General features: G+C 54.1%; 1 protein-coding gene across 4 annotated transcripts in view; it reads right to left on the reverse strand.

Moving 5' to 3' along the window:
- Positions 1-24529, reverse strand: part of STARD10 (StAR related lipid transfer domain containing 10) — a 33792-nt gene that overhangs the window by 3668 nt on the left and 5595 nt on the right. Inside the window, exons 1-3 of one of the 4 annotated variants that reach the window (XM_070767604.1) lie at positions 23922-24030; positions 19221-19531; positions 298-445 (exon numbers count right to left, since the gene is read on the reverse strand). In XM_070767604.1, coding sequence (XP_070623705.1) covers positions 298-445; positions 19221-19427 — 355 coding nt within the window. In that variant the 5' untranslated portion in view covers positions 19428-19531; positions 23922-24030. Of the gene's footprint in view, positions 1-297; positions 446-18421; positions 18625-19220; positions 19532-19925; positions 20028-23921; positions 24031-24529 lie in introns of those variants that run through there. The other 3 variants (XM_070767603.1, XM_070767605.1, XM_070767606.1) reach the window with 3 other exon arrangements.

A 24529-nucleotide genomic window follows, 5' to 3' on the forward strand; every position in this document is an offset into this window, starting at 1 on the left:
AGTAGGTGGCATGTGGCTGTGGGTTTTATACATGACTCCGTGCAAGTGTGTTTGTCTGGAATGTGCATGCATGAACATGGGAGTGTATGTGTGTTTGTAAGTACTCGTTTCTATATGCTCAAGTATATGGGAGCGGACAAGGATTCAGGGAAGGCAGCCCTACATCTCTACACTCAGGTCTCTGAGCAGCCTGGCCCCGGGAGTGACTGTGAGGAGGGAAGCAGGTAGGAAGAGGCTGGGCTGGAGGCCTGGGTAGAGGTGGAGGGGGCTGGGATTGGTGTGCTTGCATCTGCTCACAAGAATAATAGCCCACATCAGCGTTGACTGTCAAGCGAGCAATGTCGAAAGTTTCAATGACGTTGCTGTCCCACTTCTTGCGGTATTCAATGTCATGTAGGACATCGTAGAGTGTCTCTGCTGGCACATCGCGGCACTCCATCCGACACTGCAGATAGACACATGGGTTGTCAGGGTCACACAGGGCTCAAAGCGCTAATCAGGATAGGAAGGCATGCAGGCAAAGGGGGCGGGGGTAGGAGGAGAAGGAGGACAGGGAGGAACAGAGACCTCTGAAGCCAACATGGACTCACCTCTTGCCATGAGCCCCATCCAGCCCTCCCAGAAGCCACGTGTGCCAGACAAAGTTAGCCTCTGCATCTAGACACTATCTCCCCCATCTCAGCCCCCACCCAACCTCCCCATTCGTCCCGGTCTCCTCCTCCAGGAAGTCTTCCTGAATTACCCAGCCAACCTTCTGGACTCCTATACACTGTGCTCTCCTCCTCTTTATCTGTGCTCTCCAGGCCCCTGAATTTCATGGGCAGAGGCTCAGTCGATTCAGTACAGGGCCTGGCATGAGTACATGTTAAATGAAAGCATGAATGAATGAATGCCTAAATGGATGTCTTTCCCCCATGGTACTTATCACTGGCCATACCATTTGCCCTCCTTTCTTTTTTTACACCATCTTTTTGTTTTGTTTTTGACCCCATCATGCGGTATGTGGGATCTTAGTTCCCCTACCACAGGTCAAACCCATGCCCCCACTTCAGTGGAACACAGAGTCCTCACCACTGGACCACCAAGGAATTCCCCCAACAAACATCTTTGAATTCTTATTACTTATTAGCCTTGTTCTCAAAGAGCTTTCCAGCTAGAGAGAAAAGAGCAGAGGAAACCTTAAAAAAAAAAAAAAAAATGTAACCCACACAATAACTCTGCCAGATAAGAAATCCAAAGAGGAACTTAAGGCTCAGAGAGGTTAAGGAACTTGCTCACAGTCACCCAGTTGATAAGCAGCAAAGCTGGGGTTGGGACTTCCCTGGTGGTCCAGTGGTTAAGACTCCACCTTCCAGTACAAGGGGCACGAATTCTATCCCTGGTGGGGAACTAAGATCCCACATGCCACAGGGTGTGGCCAAAAAGTAAAAAAAAAAAGCTGGGACTTCACCTAGATCACACGTCCAGAAAGCAAATAAAAACAGAACCAGGTTTCATTAGATTTACACTCGGCAAGATGAAACTCAGTCTATATCCTGTTCTGTGATTTTTTTTTTCACCCGAAAGCCCAAACCCCAGGATCAAGTTCCCCTCGGCAAATGGATGAATTCTATTGTGTAGCTTAAAAAAGTTTCCGAGAACTGGGTGTTTAGACATACTGCTGCTGTTGCTGCTCCTGCTGCTGAGTTGCTTCAGTCGTGTCCGACTCTGTGCAACCCCATAGACGGCCTCCTACTAGGCTCCTCTGTCCCTGGGATTCTCCAGGCAAGAACACTGGAGTGGGTTGCCATTTCCTTCTCCAGTGCATGAAAGTGAAAAGTGAAAGTGAAGTCGCTCAGTCGTGTCCAACTCAGCGACCTCATGGACTGCAGCCTACCAGGCTCCTCCGTCCATGGGATTTTCCAGGCAGGAGTACTGGAGTGGGGTGCCATTGCCTTCTCCGTTAGACATACTACTTTCTACTAAAAAGTAAATACATGCAACCATATGAGGGAGGGGTCACATCGCCTTCTCCCTAATCTTGTTAGGCCTTGGCCCCACTAATGGTGATGAAAGGACAAGGAAGGACACTACCCATTGAGCATTCTAGGCACCAGTGAGCTCACCAAGCCCTGGATATGCCTCACTTAACAAAAATACAATGGACAGAGGAACAAGTTAAGTGTCACCACAAGAATACAAGACAAAGCCAGATGATGAGACATTCTGCAGGGCTGCTGGTGCAGCATCTACACGTCAATGTCATAAAGAAGGGACTGAGATTTATAGGACAAATAACCAGATAGAAAGTGCAGTCCTGGATTGCATACTGGCTTGGACACAACAGCAGAAAGGACACATTTGGGACAACTGGAGAAATGTGAACATGATCTGAGTATTAATTAGATGTGCTGAAAATTTACTGAAACAAAATTGTGGATACTGCTGCCTGAAGAAAAAGCAAGTTACAGAATGGATGCATGATATAATCCCATTTTGGGGGTCGGGGTGGGGGTGGAAATCTATGCACAGAAAAGGCCTGGGAAGCTAAGGTATTAACAGCGGCAATCTCTAAATGATGAGCATATGATAGTTTTATTTTCTTTTTGCTGTTTATATTTCTAATTTTCTAAAATATATAGCACTGCCTCTTCAATAATGAAAAAAAATTAAATAAAAAGATTCCCCAGAGATCCTGAGAGGTGTGCTCACCACCTGCCAGGTACTATCCTAAGTGCTTTCTACACACTATCACTTTGAGGTGAGGCCTCATTTTAGTCATGAACACTGAAGTTTGGGACTTCCCTGGTGGTCCAGGGGTTAAGAATCTGTGCTCCCAATGCAGAGGGGCCTCGGTTTGATCCCTGGTCAAGGAACTAGATCCCACGTGCCAAAATGAAGACGGAAGAGCCGGCATTCCACGACTAAGACCCAGCACAGCCAAATAAATAAATAAGGGGAAAAAAAAGAAAACTGAAATTGAAGAACAGCTTCATACTGAAAAGACTCACTCCTTCCCCACCCTCTGTCTGCTTTTCTACTCCACAAGAAGGTATGACTAGATTCAGTCACTTCACCAGCTTCAGCTCTGTGCAGAGCACAGAAGAGTCAGAGATGAATCTGAGGCCTGTCCTTCAGAGGCTTCCAGTTGAGAGAGGAGACTAGTGTGGAAATGGGGAGGTGCCCAGACCGTCCAAGGGGACATAGAGGAGGTGGTCAGCTGTGTGGGGTGAGACGCGGGGCATCAGGCTTCCAGAGAAGCTCAGTGTGTAAAGTAGGCGTCCAGCAAGAGGCCGCGACAGAGAGGACAGAGTGGCCTGTAGGCCAGCTGAATGAGCTCCATCTGCTCCAGTGCCCAGGGTGTGCTGCAGCCTAATACTCAAAAGGTCCTGCTTCCAGGTCTTGTTGGAGAAATGTGTGATCCTGGGACTGGGTGGGAGTACGTATAGGAGGAGCCTGCAACGTCTTACTGTGCCAGAGAGTAAAGACAGTGTATTCACAAAATGATAGGGACCTTGCCTAGCAGACACAGGAGCAGGCGTGAAGGGCTCCCCACTGGTTCCATAACCAACTCATCAGGGTTTGCCAGTTTAGCACTGAAAGTTCTTATCCCAGGAAACTGCTCAGTCCCAGGCAAACTAAGACAGTTGGTCCCCTACCATGGGCGAAAGCTGGGCCAACTCATGTATTAAGGTAAATAATGATAGTAACAGATTATATTCCACTGATTAAAATAGGAAACCAAAGTATATATAGGTATGAATAAATAAATACATTGAATGTTTAATGAGGAATAGGGTATTTGCAGAGTTTCAAAGTACCTTCCCATCAAATCAGTAACTTCACTTTGCCTGGCAGATACCACCTTAATCAAGTAATCAAAGGGAACGTCATTAGTGACAGGGCAAGTTGCGACTCAGATGCTTCCTGGCAGAATGCAATGAAAGATGCATGATCTAAATCTCATCATGAGGAGGACCGGACAAACCCTACATGAGGGGCTTTTACAAAATATCTGGCCTCTAAGGGTCACGAAAGTCAAGGAAAGACTCAGGAACTATATCAGACTAGGAGAGACGAATGGAACACAAGTGAGTGAATAAATGAGTGAGTAAACAGAGCGATGAGAGGGATGCGATGGAGAAGATGGCAGAGGCTGCATCTGCATCCTCAGGAGCACCCAGGCAAGTGTCCGCTGTGTGGCGACACACAGGTCCAGGTGCTGCACCGGATGGTCAACACACACACCCACCCTTCACCCCCAACTTCTCCACTGTGCTGCGAAACAGAAAGCCGAGGCTCAGGAGAGGAAGCAACCTGCCCAAATCATAGAGCAAGAAAGCAGCAAAACTTAAAAACCGGATCTTCCGATACTCTTAACCCTCAAGGAGCACTCACGTGTGACTTCTCAGGAAACCAGAACTTCTCTAAACCAAGTTTGGAAGCTGGTTTGGCTTTGCAAGTCCTCAAACGTGTAGTCTCAGGCTGTGAGTGTATGAAGAGGGAGTGACAACAGAATTGTGCTTTGTAGGTTAGCATCCACCCGGGAAGTCCTCCTCCCTCAGGCCAGCCTCAGTGCCCCCAGGGCCTGCTGCGCCCACGGCTGGGTGCACACTGAGAGAGGCCCTCTTGTCCCTCTGGACTGCTGTCGTTCAGGACCTGGGGCCTCGCTCTGAGACAGCAGGCAGCGGGAGGAGCACGCAGAGCACAAGACAGAACAGGCACCAAGCTGAGCATAAAGTCTGTGTGATATTTTATCTTTAAGATAAAGAAGGAAACTTCAAAAGTTTCCCATGCTCATGGTACGTTCCTCGGGAGGAAGGTCGGCTGCGGGGCCTGCTGGGAAGGTGAGAACCCAGGCTGCGGTGGTGGCACTGCAGGTAAGGAGACTGAGGCAGTCCAGGTGACCAGCCTGGCTCTGGGCCTGCCTCTTTCCACAGCCCCCAGGAGGCTGCAGGGCTGAGCCAAGAGAGGTCAGTTACATCCAGCGTCGTTCCTGTGTGCAGCTGCAGCCGCCACATGGGCAAAGTAATTCTAAGAGGCTTCTGGAGGGCTGGGTGGGGGCAGAGGTGAGTCATCAGAGAGCACCTGGTGGGCAGGGCTGTGACCAGAATCCATAGCCAGTGGGCCCTGGGCAAGTCAGTCACTTTGGCTGGACACCTGGGAGCTCCTCCTGGAAACCATAACTGAACCGGAGGCAGTGCCAGAGCTGCTCAGCCAGGGAGCAAGCCATGCTTGGCTGCAAAGCTCTTACGGCCTGGTTTACTGCAGGAAGTCTCACATGCAATCATTTTACAGCTGAGAAAACTGAGGCCCAGAGGGAGCAGGTGACACCAGAGAAATTTTTAGACTCTGTACCCGCTACACTCCACCAGACTCCTTGATGTAGAAAATTGAGATTGCCCAGAACCCCCACAGAACCACGGTCAGAGGGAATGGACAAGCAAGGAAGGCCATCAGGGTGACACCTGCACACTTTGAGTCTGGTAATCCCAGGTTCCAATTTCTACTCCTCTCCTTAGGCATGAGATTTAGTTCGTTTGAGTCTTTGTTGCCTTGTATGAAAAATGGGGATAATAAAAATACCTACCTCATGGGGATGTTGTGGTCAAATTAAATGAGATAATATATGAGACAAAAATGAGCTCCCTGGTAGCTCAAACAGTAGAGAATCTATCTGCGATGCAGGAGACCAGGGTTCAAGCCCTGGGTTGGGAAGATCCCCTGGAGAAGCAAATGGCAACCATTTGCTTTCCAGTATTCTTTCCCACAGAATTTCATGGACAAAGGAGACCAGCAGGCTACAGTCCATGGGGTTGCAGAGAGTCGGACACAACTGAGCAACTGACACTTTCACTTCAACGTATGTAATATGCCTGGCACGTGGCAGGTATCCCCCAAACCAGTAGCTGTTATTACTTAAGCAGGCTTCCACAAGCAGCCAGGCACCCTTCCATAAGGCCAGGACCACAGACACGTGCATGCATCTCTTTATATTCTGGGCCCCAGGTGCTCTCTGGCCTCACCTGGCCCTGCCCTTCCATCCATCCATTCACTACCTTCTGGAGTATTCTGCTGCATGCCAGGCCTACAACTGGGCAGCAGGGATGGGTAAGTAAACCACACCTGGGCCTTGCCCCAAAGAGGGCCCATCAAGTGGCAAGTGGGAGAGACGGGGACATAAAACCCCAGTGGAGAATGAACTTGGCAGGGGGTATGGGAACTGTGGGATCAGAGGGCAACTGAACCTAAACAGAGCTGAATTGCTGAAAGAGGAGAGAGGGCATTTCCAGCAGCAAGACTGGTGGGTGCAAAGGCCTGGAGGCTTGAATAAATCAGTACAGAGCAAGATCCAGGGCCATCCCGGTGTCTCACTCTCCTCTCCTCCTCTCTCCCACCCCTTGCCCTGTGCTTCTCTGGCAGATGGTCCAGTAGAGGAGGGAAGTGTAGGGGGGAGGGACTGCAGTATCTCCCAGGACCCAGGGAGATGGCTGACCAAAGACAGAAGAAAAGAAGTCAGGTCATGTCCACGGGGCCGTGGTGTGACCTTGAGGGTCAATGGCCAGGGCAGGAACAAGGAAACTGAGACGTGGGCAGATGGATCCCAGTCTGGCTCAGACACTGAGACCTCACACAGCAGGTCTCCAATATGCTTGCCTGTGGAATAGATGGGCATACAGATTATCCCAGAGTCCTGGGAACTCCAGAGATAACCTCTTCCACTATTCCTCTTCAGTTTACCACCAGGGGAGCTGAGGCCCAGAGAAGGGGAAGCAGTCCTTTGGGCTCCGAAACCTCCCTCAGGCTGTGCTGACTTCCCACCGTGTTGCATTTGAGCAGTTTTGTTGAAGAACAACTATTAAGCACATCAGCCTCTCCCAAAAGAACCATATTAAACACAGAAGCAGCACTCCTGACCAGGGTGGAGCACTAACTATCAAATCAATCACAGCCCCAAGTAATAGAGCTCAACAACCACTATCGAGTGCTCCAAATCACCAGTTCATTATCCCACAAAGGAGACGGCAGCACCAGACCGTGGACCCCACAGGGGCTGAAATTTAGGTCAGACCACCTCTGCCAGCTGTCAAGGGTGCCAAGGTGCATCCTGTGCAGACACTGTCTCTTACCCTCCCAACACTCTGATGGATATTATCAAACCCCATTTTACAGATGGAGAAAGTGAGGCTCAGAGAGGTACAATGACCGACCACAGCCACAAAGCTAACAGTGGTGGAGCAAACCAGAGCCTGGGGAGCCCGACCCGAAAGCATCAGGACTTTATGCTCCCCTCCTCAAGAGGCAGGACTGAGCCAGCAAAAGCAAACATGCTGGCAACTGGAAACTGCCTTAGTTAATTGGTGGTTATTATGAAGTGCTCACTGTATTCAGAAGGACTTGCTGACCAAGGAGGGCAAAGCTCAGCGATTCTTCCCCTGAACCAAATTCCTGACTCCATCCTCGGCTCTCACTGGGCTGAAAGGCAGGGCCATGCTTTTTCTGAAGCCCAGCCCTGGAGCTCTGCACTTGGAAGTCTCCTCTGAGAAGACTGGAGCATTGCATTTCCCTCCCAGGCTCACACTCACAGCAATTCCAGGCTGTCTGGTCAGACAGGCCTCTGCCCTGCCACTGCCTGCCTGTGTGGCCTTGGCCTGGGCAAAGGACTTCAGTTCTGAGTCCCAGTATCTTCATCTGTCAAACAGGGATAATCCTCCCCTCAGAGTAAAGCTGTGAGGATTAAAGGAGACTTACACACCAAGCCCCCGGTGGCAGCTGCCCTGTCTCCAGCCTTAGGCCCCCACAGTTTTCCCTGACTTTGCAGGCCCTGCCTGCTAACACCAAAAGGCAGGATAAAGGAATAGGAAGAAAGCTGAAAACAACAAGAATACCCCAGATCCCTCCACAGGCTGGATGGACAGGGAGAGGGTGGGAGGACCCTACCCAAGCCCACAGGTTCCACCCTCACAGCCCACCACCAGGCACTGCCCTCACCGTGTCAGTCCAGGTGCTGAAGGACGCAGAGACTGGCCCAGGGCACACGGCACAGGAGAGGCTCCGTGCTAGCAGCCCCTCTGCCTTGGCTGTTTCTGCTCCCAGTCCTCCTCCCCGGGGCCGCTCACCGCCTGCTCGCTGGCTTCGGGGCCTTCCACTGCCCCTCCCAGAGGCCCCACAGGGCCAACATGAAGCCCAGCTGCTAGAGCACCCGCCCTTGCCTCTGGGTTTCTGGGGCCTCAGAATGGAGACCGTGAGGCCTTCTCATGGCCGCCCCAAATCTCAAGAGCAGCTCCAGGGCACTGACACAAGGGACCAGGGAAGCAGAGGTGGAGGTGTGCAGGAGGAGAGAGGTCCGCTGAGGCCTGCTTTCCCAAGACGGCCACTCGCTGGTTCTTCGCTATGTTGTCCTCACACTTGAGCCTGGCTGTGCCCTGCCCACGCAGCCCACCCTGTCCCTGCACTCTGCAGGTTGGTCTTGGGGCCTGCTCCTCCGCCCACTGGCTCCCTTCATCAGCAGCGCTGTGATGCACTGATTAATCTTGGCCCCTTGTTCGTCTCGGTGTCCCCAGTGCCTGGCGTAGTTTAGTAAAGAAACATTGCCTGAATGGAAAGAGGGACAGGTGAGCCACCAAAGATGCCAAGCCCGTGTGAGCTTCTCGACTTTTAGAGCTCTGGGCCACGACTGGTGGCCCTCAGTGCTCTGTGGAGAAAGAAGGAAGGGTCGTTGTGAAGACCTCCTGGACGCTCATCAAACTCTCTGTGGCATGTGAGGCTGATTTCTACTTCTACCCTCATCCTCTTATAAAATGGAGTGTAAGTGGGGAGAGGGGGCAGAGACTAGTTAAGGGAGGTTCTGGGACTTTCTGTAAGACCTTTAATAACTCTGATTTTAAAAAAGGGTAAATTAAATCTGTACTGAAACATCAATTTACCCTGAGTAAATTAGCAAAAATATACAAAATACCCACTGCCCATGAGGATATGGTAAAACTGTTACCCAGTTGGTGACAGCAAAAGCTGGTTCCACTATTCTAAAAATCAATTTGGCAAATATTTTTAAAATCATAAAAATGTATCTCTTAACTCAGTTTCTGAACCTCTAGGAACTGAAAATTTTACTTGGGGGGTGGGGGTGGGATAATACAAAATAAGAAAAAAAGTTCTGTTACAATATTCATGACAGTAATATTGCATTTGTAATTAGCAGAATATATTGGAGGGCAGCCTGGAACACCACCAACAGCAGGGCCTGGTTAAGAATGATTCATCACCTTGAATATTATCGCCCCACTGCTGAGGAAGGACAGTAGGGTCCCTCTGGACAGGGGCAGGGGCAGGGGCCCCTCCAAACCCAGAAGAGGCCTGGCAGGCAGCAGCTGCCAGTAATGTTCCTGAATTAATAATTCTGTAGCAATGCAAGAAATTTCCACAGATGCAGTGTTAAATGAACAAAAGAGGACACAAACTTGTATCTGTGCCACAGGCTCGATTGTATATAAATTATCTACATCCTCGAATGAGAGCTGGAAGGAAACAGGGAAAAGTTTTACTCAGGAATTGAGGCTGGCTGTGCCTCACTTTGGGGTTCTTGTTATTGTCGGTACAATAGAGTTTATACAAGATAAAGAAACTATATATTTTTTCTCTAGGTTAATAGCGTTGGTCCAGAATCCCAAGGGCCTTGTTCCCTGGACCTGGGAGCCTGGATTCAGCTGAGATGGGCCTGACGTTGCCCAGGATGATGCTGAGCTGCCTTGGAAATGCTCTGTGTAGTACAGCCATGCTGAGAGTGGAGCCAGAGGGGACTCAGAGTCCTTCCATTCTCAGCCAGGACACAGGCACATGCCCTGGGGGCTCAGGGCAGGGACAGAGAAAAGTAGGGGTACACAGGTACAGGGAGGGGCACCCTGAAGCAGGATCTTATAGGATGTATAGCAGATGGCACCCTCGTGTAAGGATAGGGAAGAGGCTCCTGGTAGAGCTGCTGGACTGGAAAGGGCCTGGACTGGCTGGGGGAAGGACAGAGCTCATGCGGTTCCACAAGGTAACCCGAGTGAAGAAGGATGGAAGCGGGAGGAAATGGAGCTGTCCCTTGGGCACCTCAGACTGTTCATTCATTCATCCATTCAGCAAACGTTAACAGCGTGCCAGCTCTATGCCTGGTGCTGTGCTGGGGCCTTGCAAATTCTCCTAATTCCATCCTCTCAACTACCCAGGAGGAGGGAAGATTAGGCCCACTTGTAAATGGTGGCTGAGAAAAGTGAAGAACCATTCAGGAGCCCAGTGTGACCCTAAGTCGACTGCTAAAGTTGTTCTTTAAGATTTAGGCTCTGCTCTGTCAAGGACTCAAGGAATCCCAGGTGGGCCAGCACTTGGCCAGATAAGGCCTGTCCCAGGGGATCCCCGCTAGGGACTGGGCTATGGAGGCAGCCTACAGTGAGGGGAGCTGGAAGCATGCAGCAGGTTTGGTGTGGGCCCCTCACAGGGTTTCCTTTCCCCAGCTTCTGGCTCAGAGTTCTCATCTGCAAAATGACTAGACAAGCCTCTTCTGAAGGGAAGAGCATCTGGCACCAGACAACCTCAACCCATCTCTATGAAAGTGTGGCCCTCCTGAGACTGGTGGGAGGTGGTACTGCATGTCTATCCGAAACACAGCTCCCAGAGGCTGCTCAGGCAGGCCGAGCTAGGGCCCTCTGCTGCTCTCCACCAGGGCTGAGTGACTCAGCCCTACTGTGCCTCCATCCCCCTGCCCTCCCCCTAGTCTCCAGCAGCCTCCCTGGACCCTCACCCCTGCCCCCCAGGCCTCCTCTGAGGCACACCCTGCTCTGACCTCTGAGAAGCTGACCTCCTGGTCTGGAGCTCCTGCCACTTTGTTCCAGCCCTGGGGGAGGTGGGGGAGCCTGACAGAGGAGGGAGGCCTGGGAAAGAACAGAGTGGGTGGGCCTGCAAGAAAATAAAGACCGTTGGGGAGATGAGTGAGACAAGACAGGGGCCAGGGCCGACACACAGACAAGCAGACAGAGACAAACTGGATAAACACTTCCCAGGGCTTCAGGGGCCGCTAGCAGCCTCCCGCGCCCAGAGCTCTCTAGGAAGCTCTGGACTGCATCTTCAACAGCTTCCTGGGCACCACCCCCTGCACAGCCCACAAAGCTCACCCTGACCATGTTCACTTTTGCTGTATTACCCAACCCCAATGCCCACCCGCCTCTGCTCCCCTCCTGCACCTGGAACCTGGGATTCCGCTTGGCCATGACCTTCCCAACAACCTCCCTTTGCCAGACTCAGGCAGGCCTGACCATCCTTGCTTGGACCACACTGCAGCCGCACCTTCAACACTGGTTTCCTGACTTCCAGGTCGAGCTGTCACCTGCGGCCAGGAGCTTCTAAAACCCAGTGATGGGAATTCCCTGGTGGTCCAGTGGGTTAGGACTCTGTGCTTTCACTGCTAAGGCCCTAGGCTCGATCCCTGGTCAGGGAACTAAGATCCCACAAGCCATGTGGCACAGCCAAATAAAATAAAAAATAAAACCCAGTGATGATGGCACTGCCCAGCCTGAAAGCCTCTGCTGCTTCTCCCGGACTTCAAGATCAAACCCTAAAACGTCCTCCCCACTCTGGCTCAGCCTCCTCTCCTTCCTCACCCTGAGTCCGCACCCACCAAGACCTGCTCAGCCTGCCACCTAACTGCTGTTGGGCCCCCCAGGTCTTACCCAGATACTACTGCCCTCCACCATGCTGTCACCCACATCTCCCTTGGCCTGAGGAGTCACGGAAGGCTGTCACCATCTCCATCAGTCTCCCCACTAGGACTTCAGAGCAGGACTCAGGTGTGATCCATCCCCAGACCCCAAGCACCAGCACAGAGGCTGGTAGAGTGGGTGGAGGCATGAGAAGAGGTTTGCTGAACAAATAAATGACTGAGACAGGAAAAAAAAAAGGTGGGGGGGAGAAAAGGGCAAGTAGAGACATACAGGCAGAGGTAGTAACCATCACAGACAGGGATAGAGTCACCCTAAGGGGAGACTTGGAGACCCAGAGCCAGGCCCAGAGGCAAAGACAGGAGGCTGCAGGGAAGCAGGCAGGGGAAGACCGAGGCAGAGCCAGAGCTGAGCTGGGGGGGCGGAAGCCGCTGGGAGACAGCTGAGGAGACATAATTGGATCAGAGACAACTCTGCTGCAGTGAGGGGGTGTGACTCACACACACAGAGTAATGCCAGACACAGAAACACACACAGTCTCACACTCAGAGGCACAGACACACGCAACCTCAGGTGCATGTACAGACACACACACACATTCAATATGGATTGAATGACCCTTATCAGGAGCCCTGCCCCTGAGGGGCTCACAGTCTACCCAACCAAGGACCAGATCATACACACAGGCACCCTCAGTCCAGCTCCACACACACAAGGCCCAAATATAGAAGGCCAGACAACTCCCATCACATCATCCTGTCTTCATAACACACAAACACCATCTGGTATCTTATGCTTGTCTCCCCCTCAGGATGTAAACTCATGACAACAGGGTCTGATCTGTTTGGTTTGCCACTGAATTCCTGGATATACTTGGTGTATAGTATGTTCACCATATAGTATGTTGAATGAATGGAGACACACAAGGGAACTCCATCTGCTCTGGTTGTCAGGCCTCTGCCTTCAGACTTAACACTTCTCTGGTCCAGTACCAGGCCCAAGGCAATCTAGAAGAGTCCAAAACTAGGAAGGGGGCATCAAGGAGAGGCTGGAGGGGATTCTCAGAAAGCCAGGGTTAGATGACAGGAAACTCAAAGAATGAGATTAAATGGCCCAGGCGATGCAGAGGACACCAAAGGTGGGATTTACCCCTACTTCCCATGGAGGAGGAAAACTTGCAGGCATTGTTCAACTGCCCCAAGACAGAAGGATTCTAGACACAGGTCGGAAGCAACAAGCAGCTGCCTTTGGGGAGCCAGGCTGAGAGATAGGGAGGCAGTTGTTATACTAAAGCCCCAGAGAACAGCTCCAGCTGCCCAGTGCCACCTGCCCAGCCTCTCTTTAACGACAAGTGAGAGGGGTCTGTATTTGGTGTGGGACCCACCACTAAGTTCTGGGCCTGATACTTTCCTCCACGGCCTGTGTTTCTGCAGCTCCAGGGGTCCTGGAGCATTGAGGCCAGACCAAATATGCTTGAGAAGACAAAGTGAAGCACGGGGGCCCAGGCACCTCAAGCCCAGTGCCTGGTCTGAGCACCTTTCCTCTCAACCTGTTGAGGGGGCGGGTGGGGGTGATGCTCACCTGCCCAGGTAAGGGGTAAAGGTAAGAGAGCAGGGAGGGAATAGAGTCTCTAACTCCATTGGTGGTTGCTGGTCCCTCATTAACAGACTGGAGAGGTCCAGCTGAGGTCCAAGATCCCTAAAGAGTGCCAGGCCTCTGGGGTCATGGCACCCACAGCCCTGGCTCCAGGTGCCTCTACCAGGCACAGAGACACAGGGGAAGAAAGAAAACCCATCTGTCTCCAGGACTGCCTCCTTTCTCTCATCTCCTGAAACTTTAAAGACTCTCGGCTGGAAACTGAGCTGGGGTTCGTTAAAGTTTAAAAGCCAGAGGCTGGGGAGCTGGTCGTGGAGGCACAGAGCCAGCCTGTGGGCCTGAGGGCTCTTCTGCGCCCAGTGTGGACTGACTGAAGGCACCCCCCCACACCAGCTCCTTGCTCCCGGGGGCTGCACAGTTTATCCTATCTCACATCCCAGCCTGCACAAGAGTTATGCTGTAACCACCATGTTGTCCCTTATCCCTCCTAAATCTTTCTGGAGGCAATCCCGTGCTCCACTCCCCACAGGCCCTACTTTAGTGCAGGCCTTGGCATGTCTGTGCAGACAAATAGAGCGGCATCTTCCTCCTACCACCCACCTTGTCTAAAACCCTCCCCAGTAGCCTAGAACCTTCGGGACCCAAATTCAAGAGCCTTGATCTAGTTGTCTAATCCCCTCCACCCCCTGAGTTCCAAACCCCACAATATACCACCTGCAGTTCTAACATTGCCCTGTTTCCTTCCTCGGGGGCCTTTACATAGCTCTTCCTTTGTATGAAATGTTCCCAGTGCTGTCAAACCTGTACTCCTCATTCTCAACCCAATTCCAAACCGATCACCTGAGCATTCCTCCTCTGAGAAGCCTTCCCTGGTCTCCAGGGATGGCTCAGAGGCCCCCTCCAGGTCTCTGCAGCTCCTGTGACAAGTGTCTGTTCCAGCATCCTGATTTCCCTCTTTGTCTCCAACCTGAATGAAGGGCCCAAAGATAGGCAGGCCAGCACAGCTGCTCGCATGTGACAGATGAGGAAGCTAAAGCTGGGGCAGGGGCAGCAATCTGTCCAAGGCCACATGGCCAGGACCCTGAACCCTGTTCTCTCCCCCTGTGGGAAGGACCTCCAGGAATACCTCCCTAAAGCCTCCAGCCAGCTCTGACCTTTCCTGTCTCTGATTTCTTCCACCTGAAGATCCAGACCCCGACTTTGGGGGGCAGCTCTCTGGGAGCCCTGTTTCTTAAGGACAGGTCTGGACAACTTCCTCCAGCTGCCCCCAACACCAAGTCAGAGCTAGAACCATCCAGGAATCCAGGCCAGGGGTTATCAGGACCTCAGCCTGGACTCGGAAGCCCCATCTGGGGACCTCTCAGACAGCACAGACCAGCAAGGCTTTAGCTCTCCATCCTTACCCTGTGTCCAGTACTGCAGACACCCTCACCATGGCCTAAGGCCAGGCTCTACAAACCACCTGCCCAGCATCTTTCTAGAGAAATAGGGAAACTGAGCCCCCGAGGGGGCAGAAGCCCAGCCTAAACTTGAGCTCACCAATCCAAACCCCTAAAACCTGCCTCTGCCACCACAGATAAGAAGACTGACCCAGAAAGGTAAAGTGAACCCCGAGGTTACACAGTAAGGACCGGGCTCTTGCTTGGCTGGGACCCCTCCAGGGTGCCCTCTCACAATGACACAGCACAGGGAGAACTAAGGCAGGAGAGAGGGGTGGGTTCTGAGCGACAGGGTCCAGGAGATCGAAGGGCCCAGTGGTGCTAATGAGCAGGCCCGAGACACTGAAGTTATCCTGGCCTTGGAGTCTCAAGGACCTGGGTTCTGATCCTGCCTCAGCCGCCTTCAAGCTGTTTGACTGCACAAGTGAATTCCTGCCCTGAACCTCAGCTTCCACATCTGTTCAATGGAGTTCGTAAGACACTTGTGAAGATTCAGTGGAAAGACATGAAGAAAATCCCTGGCCCTGTGACTGTCTCCACCATCCCCATGACCCTTTTGAGTCCCATAGACCATTAAGAGTAAGAAGGGTCCTTGGAGATCCCTGAGATGATCCCAAATTTCACAGGGGAAGAAAAAGAGGTGCTGAGAGAGGACAGGGCTGAGCACTAGCCTAAGAGCTTGGAACCCAGGAGGCTGTGGTATGGAAGCAGGTGGACAGTGAGACAGGTCAGAGAGGGTCACCAAGCTTTCTCCAAAGGGGAAGAGGAGCAGTCGTAGGACAGGAAGTCAGAAGAGATAGGTCCCCACTGCTCAGCTTCCTGTGGCAAGAGGAACCTCAGGTTCTCAGCCATGCTCCCCCAGGAGACTTCATACCCCTGCTCCAGCCAAGGCCCTCAAGGCCCCTACTCACTGGGACCCACTCCTGCCTCAGTCACTTGCCTGTGAATATCTGCCTCACGCAGTGGGCAGGGAGCCATCTGGAATTGTCAGTCTCTCTCCACCCTCTGGAGGTCTGGCCACCCTCTGCCTCTCAGGTGGCTAGGTGCACAGCAGGATCAGAGAGTACGTGAGCATCAGGACAGGACCAGGCCTGCCATGCCATGCCATCCCCGGCTTTCTGTCCCCTGTGCCTCATCCCTGTCCATGGGACCCAGCACAGGTACTGAGTCTAGAGGCTCTTGGAGCCAGGAGAGCCCCATGGCACAGATGGAGAAAGAGCCCAGAGAGGGCAGGGATGTGCCCACAGTCACACACAGAGCAAAAGAACACCATAACCAGGACTGGACCTCAGCCCCTTCTCCAGCTGGCCCTGCTTAAATAAATGACAGCCCCCTGGTTTCCCAATTCTCTCCTCTACAGCAGCTCTGAGGAAGCCTGGCCCGGGCACTGAGAGACCTGCCTTCAGGTGCCCAGGAGCCCCCTGCCCTGGGCCCAGGATCCATGTTCAGCATCAGCCTTTGGGACATGGCCTGACCTCACAGGAGGCGGTATCTGCCTCCTATTTGGTGCTCAGAGCACTATGCAGGCGTGGGACCAGGCCAGACCAGAGGGAGGGAAAGGGCAGAGGTGGCCTCCAGCAGCTCTGTCCCTTTCTTCTGGCTCCAAATGCTGGGCCAGAGCCACAGTGACTTCCAGGAACCTCTGGACACAGGGGTAGGGAGACGATAAGTCTGGGGGAAGGGGGGTGAGGTAGAGGAAATCAATCAGGTAGGCAGCTAGGTGGCTCCTCCCCCATGCTAGATTCACGTGCACAGGGCATGTCCAGCGGGCAGCTGGGTTTCCCAGCTCAGGGGGCAGACCAAGAACCGGCTGCAGGGAGCAGGGAGCTCAACAAATACCTGTGGTTGAGTCCCAGTCTCCTGGAGTGACCCTGGGAACTCTGGCTTCAGACCTGCCGTGTGACCTTGGCAAGCCACTCCTCTTTCTGGGACTCAGCTTTTTCATTTATCAACAGGAATGGGATAATGAGAACACCATGTCCTTCAGAGAGTTACCAATGGGGTCAAATGCCAAAATGTTGACAAGATGTGAGCCCAAGTGGAGAGAGGCAGCGGCTCTGGAGCCAGGCTGCCCTGGGTTCCACTCCTGCCTCAGCTACTGTGTGACCTCAGGCAAGTGACCTCACCTCTCTCAGCCTCAGTTTCTTTGTAGCTTGGAGATAAGCCTACTACTGCCCCGGACTGGTCTGAAGGTCAATCAGGCAATGGAGACAAATGCTCGATTCAGAGCAGGGGTTCTTATCGGAAACAAGATTCCTGGAGTCTTGGGGATGGGGGAGCTTGGAGACCTCTGCCTGTCCCCCAAAGCTCCACGTGGCTGTGCTGAGGGGATCCGAGATCTCGAGATCACCTCCCTTCCCTGAGCCAAGGCCCAGCACCCTCCTTAGGCCCCAGCTCTGCTCACCTCCTGGCCCCAGCCCCCTTCACTGTGGGGAGCACAAAAGAGAGAACTAGGCAAGGAGGCTAGAGATCTGGGTTCCAAGCCTGGCTTGGCTGGGGCTTGGCTGTGTGAGCCTGGGCTAGCCCCTGCTCCTCTCTGGACTTGCACTCCAGTAAGGAGTGAATTTGAAAGGGGGATTGCAAAGGCACCTCCAACCTCTGCTCAGTCTGATAGGGAAGGAAGGTCAAGTGTACGCCCTAACTATAAGCCAATAACACCACAGTTTTCCCAATCCCCTCTACTCTCAAGGAAGAACACCTGACAAATCTGATATGGCCACAAGGGGTCTATTGTGGAGGTCTGGCTTCCAGACTCACCAATTCCAGTCCTGGACTGGGCTGGGTTTATTCATTAACCAAGCCAGATGGAGGAGGCAGCTCCACTCTGTTGACACAGAGGGTGGGAGTCCCAGGCTCAGTTCAGACTTTCCCCTACCCTTCCTTCTGGAGAGTCAGCTTGATGGGGAGATTATGCTTCCCTACCCCATGGCACAGGCCAGCCTAAGTCTTTCCCAGGTTACAGGCAGGAAAACAACCTTTTTCTCACAACAACTTTGCTCACTTTATATTCAATTTGTTCCTTCATTTGTTCCTTCTTTCCATCTTTCATTTAACCAACATCCCTGCTGGGCCTGTGTTGGAGGCTGAGGACTCAAAGGATAGGATGTGTCCCTGTCCCTGGAGAGCACTAAGCTGGAACATGCCAGTGGCCCTGCCCTTCCCCGCTCCTCAGGCTTAGACACAGGTCCAGCTCTGGGGAAGCCCCCAGCCCAGGGTCCTCAGGCCCGGGTAGAGAGTCCCGGAAAGGGAGAAAAGGAGACAGACGTGGGAACTGGGAGAGAAAAACACAGATAGCCAGGGTGCAGACAGAGAGTCAAGAAGGGAGCAGGGAAGGCAGAATGGGTGAGCCAGGTGCCTACGTGGGGACAGAGGGACAAAGCTCTAAATGACTAAGACAAAGTGAGACAGAAAGGCCCAGGGTCAGGTAGGGAAGGTCAGACATCTCTGGCCCTGTTATGAGGCCCTGATGCCAGAGCTAAATCCGAATCCAAGAGCAGGTCCCAGGCAGGAGGGGCTGGAGAGGGGGAGGGCAGGCGTGCTCTCCAAGTCCACTGCTCTGCTCCCACCTCTGCCGGCTTCCACCACAGAAATACACTTCTCCATGTGTTTGAGAAGGAGAGCGGGAAGGCTGAGGCAAGACAGAGGGGAGGGCACAGTCTACTGCCAGGAGCCGCGGAAGGGAGATCTGCTGCCTTGAAAAGTGGTACTCACAGCAATGCCAGATGTGTTGTGTTGGAGGCAGTCACTGAGGCCTCTCATCAGAGTCTTCACTAGCCTATCCCCCATCTAGTCCCCCAGGGGAGGTGGGCTCACAGGGTCCCAAGCCCCAAGCCGGCCCTCCTTCGACAAAGAGAAGAAAATCATGGGGTTGTGAGGAGTGGAGTGGATGGCTGTGAGAGAGGCCAGCTATGCCTGCATCTTCCCTGCCTCTGCTGGCCTACACCCTGGTCCCTCCTCCCCCAGCCTGCCGGCCCAGCCTGGCCCTGTGTGAGGCAGGGACATCTAAGCCCTGCTTTCAGGATCTGCCATCCAGGATCCTGAGTCCCTGCAGGAGAGACTCAGGGGACAGCCAGGAGGGAAGAGGGAAGAGCAGGGCATCAGGCAGGAAGAAGTGCAGAGAGTGTGGAATGAGACCCAGTTCAGGCTGAGAGAATCAGGAATTCGGGACTGAAGGGCTCAGTCTCCCACCTGAGATGACTCAAGTCAGGACCTGATAAAGGCTTCAAGGGCAGAGGGCTCCTTGAGCAAGACCATTCTCCTAGGTGGGCTTGGCAGCGGTCCACCTCCCTGAGCAGGCAGGGGCTGAGTGAGTCACACCCCCTGTCTCCAGGCCTCAGCTGGCCCATCTGTGAGCTGGGGGCTTGGCCAGCAAACTGTGCCTCCTGGGTTCTCGCAGGAGACTCTGAGGTGCACAGCCAGGTGTCTGTACCCCTGCTGGAGGACCGGGAGACTCCCAGTCAGAGGGAGTCAGGGCGCAGTGCCGGCTGCACCTGCTGCGGGGCCACCCTACCTTGATCTTGTGCAGGGTACGATCCATCTCCACAGCCTGCACCCACACAGACACACCAGCTTTGCTGTAGGTCAGGTTCCAGCCCGCCTCGGCCTCACACTCTGACCGGAAGCTGCGGAAGTCCTGGTCGTCGGGCACCTGGACGCTGTCGCGACCCAGGACTGGCCGAGGCCCCGGGGGCTCTGGGGAGACAGCTGACTGCTCCATGGGGAGGCCCAGGGCCCTGGTCCTGGTCCGGCTCTCCTGGGTCCTCCGCGGAGGCTCCGACAACGTCGACGCGGCTGCAGATGCTGACGCCACCTTCCAGGGACCTGCAAGACCGGTTTGGGAACCGGAGTCAGAAGGCTGCGGGCGCGCGTGCGGCTGTCCGGGGTCCTGGCAGGTAGCGAGTTCGAGAGAGGCAGGGGCTGGCCCCCTGGCCAGAGCGTACCGCCGCCACTGGGCAGTACGCCCCTCTCTCTCTCCGCAAAAGCGCGACCTCAGACCGCCGGGGATGGGAGCCGGAGTGGGGGCTGCGTATCGGGGTGCAGGGGAAGCCCGTCGGGACCCGGGGGAGGCCGGGACCCGAGGTGACGAACGGTCCGGTGGGGTCCGCGCAGCGCTGGCCGGACTGGTTCAACTAACTCGGCAGCGGCGCCGGCGCGGGAAGCGCGCGGGGCCGGTGGTGGGGGCGGGGTGGGGCGCCCACGGGGCCCGCAGGCTCACCTGTGCCCGCTACTCGCCGGGGCCAGCCGGGGCCAGGGGTGCGAGCGCCTCTGCCGCCGCTGCCGCCGCCGCTGCCCGGGCGACCGGGGCCGCGCGGGGGTTCTAGGGGGAGGAGCAGTGGGTCCCGCCGCCCGGCCCCGCCCCGCGTCCCCCTGCCCCGCGGACGCCCCCCCCCTCCACCTTCCTCCCTCCCCAGGGGCTAGGCTGGGGGCTTCGGGGGCTCCGCTCGCCTGCGCTTGGTATTTTCCAGGCTGCGGAGGTACAGCTGACGGGGCTTGGAGCCCCGCCCCACCCCGCCCAGCCGGGTCCTAGCGCCCGCCCCCATCGCCCCCGAAGAGGACCTGGGGACCAGTCCTCAGGCAGGGGTTGAGGAGGGGTCCAAGATGATAGGGCTCTGAGAGGAAGAGCGAGGAGGTGCTAGAAGAGGGATCCTGGAAGTTAATTGTGAACGCTTTATCTCCAACACCTTCCCACACTCACAGGTACACACCTCTGCAACAGCCTACTTAAGACACACAAGCAGCTGTCCCTAGAACCACCCAGAGACATCCCCACACCACACCCCTCAGACCCAAAGATGGGCACACTCCCACCACAATCAAGAGCCCACAGCTTGCCTCCCCTACCAACCACTGGCCTCAAGGTTCTCAAGGTGGCTAGACTTGGGCAAAATCTCCACTCCCATCGCACTCCCAGCTGGGAGCTTTAATCCTCCTCCAGTCCCGGACTCTGGTCCTTGTCCACCCCTAGTCCTCCTGCGCACCCCTGTACACACCTCCCATGGATTAGACTAGGCTTTCCAGAGCATCTGGCTCCAGAGCTCTGGGGCTCCCTGGCCCTCCCCAGGCAGAGCTGGCCAGAGCTCCACAGCCACAGGGGAGATATGTCCACCAGCACTCCAGCCACCCCTTCCAGCCAGAGAGACTGCTACCTGCCCCCTGGGTCCTAGTGCTAGCTCTGTCTCCAGCTGCTCTGTGTTAACTGAGGCCAATAGCTCAATTTTTCTGAGGCCAGGCCAATATGAGTGTGGCAACAGGCCCAAGGCTGAGCATTCACTACCCTAGTGACTAGGGAGGGCTCATCGTGAGCTCCCCTGGATGGGCAGCTAATAGGGCACAAGTGCCCCATCACTTGCCCAGTGTCATCAGTGAGTACATGGCCAACCTGCCAAGATCCCAGATCTCAGCCTCCTCCCACCCCAGGGTTCCCTTGGCTCTGGCTGCCCCATCTCTCTGGGCCTGAGTTTCCCATCTGTAGAATGTGAGCATCAGAATGTATAACCTCCTAGCCTCACCATCCTCGAGCTCTAGGATGGAACAGCTTTTCTTAAAGGTGCTAGAGAAAGATGAGGAGTTGTCACGGTGGATTCACAAATAGAGGTGTTTCTTCCTCAAGTGCTTAGGGCTCTGAGACATTTGTGAATCAGGCCCAATTTTAAAAGTCAAGGGGGTGAGGAGGGAACTGTGATGGCAAGTCACCCCAAGGGGCATTCTGCAAAGTAAGTCTTGTAAAATGAGTTGCAGGTCCCCATGTTACCCTGGATCTCCAGTGTGAGCAGCACAGTCAGATAATCATCCTTGGCTCTTCTAACCCACATTCTTTAAGTGTGTGGTACTGGGTGGCCTGGGGGTGGGGTGGGTGGGGGTGGGCTCTGGGTTCAAGAGGCCAGGGCTCTGGCTCCCTGCTATACACATCCTCTGCCTTCACCACAGCTGTAGGCAGTTCACTGCCCCTCCCCTGGCTTCAGTGGTTTTATCTGACAGCCTCATACCCAGGCTGATGAGAGACTCAAAAGAGGGGTGTACAGAGCCTGTTTTGTGAACTGTAGCCTCTGGGGTCTGCCATGAGGAAAAGGGAGAGGAGCACTGGCCTGGTGGCTTCTGCCTTTTTAGGGCCCCAGTGACACCCATCAGCTGACAGCCAGGCACCAGGACTATACACCTCTCGTCCCCATCGCCTAGTACTGGGAGGAAGAGATAAGGCTGAAGTGACAGCAGGAGATAGCAGTGAGGACAGGCTCACAGGGCTTCTCCACCCCCGAGAGCACTGCCAGTCTGAGACACACAAATTCAGGGAGGTAGTGATGGCAGAAATCAAATCAGCACTCAAATCCAAATATAGATTAACCAAGAATGAATCTTTTGGGTCTTGGGTCAGAAAAGGTGGGTGACCTGGTACCCCTGGGCTCAGGTGGCCATGCCCTGGGCTCAACCCTGCCTGGAGGTTTAGGCCAGGCTGGCTGGAGCATAAGTCCTCCTTCATCAACAATTTGCCCTTGCAGGCCCTCCCAGTCCCCCAGGAATTTAGGTATCTCTGGCTCAAGGGTTCATAACAACCGCCCGAACATGCCTGGATCAAAGCAGATTCATATCCCATCTCAAACACCCCTGAGCAGCAGACAGAAGGCTAGGAGGGCTGGGATGCGTGACCTGGGGGAGGAGCCTGGAAAGGAGTCCTAGGATTTGGTGATAATGGCACCCCACTCCAGTACTCTTGCCTGGAAAATCCCACGGGCGGAGGAGCCTGGTAGGCTGCAGTCCATGGGGTTGCTACGAGTTGGACACAACTGAAGCAACTTAGCAGCAGCAGCTTCCCACAGCCTGGAAGTGCATAGTGGCTGCTACTGTTAAGTCACTTCAGTTGTGTCCGACTCTGTGCGACCCCATAGACGGCAGCCCATCTGGCTCCCCCGTCCCTGGGATTCTCCAGGTAAGAACACTGGAGTGGGTTGCCATTTCCTTCTCCAACGCATGAAAGTGAAAAGTGAAAGTGAAGTCGCTCAGTCGTGTCCAACTCTTAGCGACCCCATGGACTGCAGCCTACCAGGCTCCTCCATCCATGGGATTTTCCAGGCAAGAGTACTGAGTGGGGTGCCATTGCCTTCTCCGGTGCAAAGTGGACCTGGGTTCAAATCCTGTTGATACCATTTCCTAAACGTGTGACCAAGAGCAGGTGACATGTCCTGTCTGAGTTTCAGTTTCTTCATCTAGAATAATAATACCTACTCTCTGAGAATTATTGCAAGGAAAAGAGTTGTATACATGTTGGTTTCATGCCCAAATTACTAAAAAGAAGGGGAAAGGTAGGGAGGAATAAATACACTGTTCAAAAACGGCATATTTCCTACAAAAAGTGTTAAGGAAATACCTTGATAGGATGGTTGTTAAGGTTCTCATGAAAGAGTAAACAGTGGAAAATGTTGGCAAAGCATGACCCTGTCTGCCCCTGCAGCCCCTGTCCCAGTCACAGGGGTCAATAGAAAGTGGATTGGGTGGAGGTGCCCTTCCGGGCCCCAGCCCCAGGATGGGGACAACACCAAGCAGGACTCAGAGTCGGGTGGAAGGCGGGAGCATGTAGGAGAAAGAGAAGGTGCTTAGCAAGCTGAGAGGCATCATAAGAATGCGAGGAATCATGGCCCAGGGCGCTGAGCAAGTGTGGGTTTTACAAGTGCCCCTCACAGAGAGAAGCTGAGGTGTGGGAGGCATAGGGACGCCCCTAAATTAAAGTAAGACAGAAGCCATCTGGGGACCACAAGTACCCGGTAGGACTCCCGGAATGGGGTGGGGGGTTGTTTGGAGATATTCACACCAGTTCTTGCTCACTGACCCCTGCCAGCTGTTGGAACAGAGTCAGGACACCTGCCTGGAGCCATCCATGACCTGGTCCATAACACTGCTCTCTCAACTCCCCTCACTGAGCTCCCATCAAGACTAAAGACCTGCAGACTAACATCACCTGGCCATAGCCCCTAACTGTACAGATGAAGAAACAAAGGCCCAAGCAGCAGGGTCAGAGCACAGATAAGATCTTAGGTCTCCCAGCTCCTAACCCAAGGCTCTGTCCGTGCTCCCCACTTATATGCCACCTCTTTCACTACCCTAGGGGTGACCTTGGGGGCAGTCACCACCTTCTTCAAGATTCCTCCCCTGCCCAAGTGTCCTAGACAATGAAGGGCTTCCATGTCCTGACTTGCTCCTGGTGCTCCCTCCTACTCACCATCTAGTCAGACAGACGGAGGGCTGCCTCGATCTCCCCTCTGGGAGATGAGGAGAAGGCCCCCCTGACCCCTTCTTCCCCCAGCTCCTCTCCTCTGGGGTAACCAGCCTTGCCAGTTTGGGTGAGAAAATTCCCAGGTTGCCTAGGGGAACGAGGCTGTATCCTGGGGGCACCGTTCTAGAAGACTGAGCAATGACCTGTGTGATGTCACCAGGAAGCAGCAGAGAGGGGATTCCAGAGGCCCCCCTGGAACGGCTGAGGACAGAGCACTCTGAGGCCCCCAGGGCTGGCATGGCCTTGAGGGATGTGTCCTTTACAGTTTGATGGCAGGCAGCAACAGGTTCAGCACCCTAGTCCCACCTGGAGCCGGATCTGAGTGTTTGCCCAGGGTGGGTCTCCTACCCCTGCTGGGCCTCACTGAGTAAACAGCTCAAACACTGCCCTGAATGAGCTGCTAGAGCCTCAGGGAAACACAGAGCACACAGTCAGAGTTACCCACATCCCCTCTCCTGCTGGTGACGCTGACACAGCCAAGTGCTGTGATACGAACAGAATCAGTCAGTTCAATTCAGTCGCTCAGTCGTGTCCGACTCTTTGCGACCCCATGA

This window comes from Bos indicus, chromosome 15, assembly GCF_029378745.1.
Source record: "Bos indicus isolate NIAB-ARS_2022 breed Sahiwal x Tharparkar chromosome 15, NIAB-ARS_B.indTharparkar_mat_pri_1.0, whole genome shotgun sequence".
NCBI lineage: Eukaryota > Metazoa > Chordata > Mammalia > Artiodactyla > Bovidae > Bos > Bos indicus.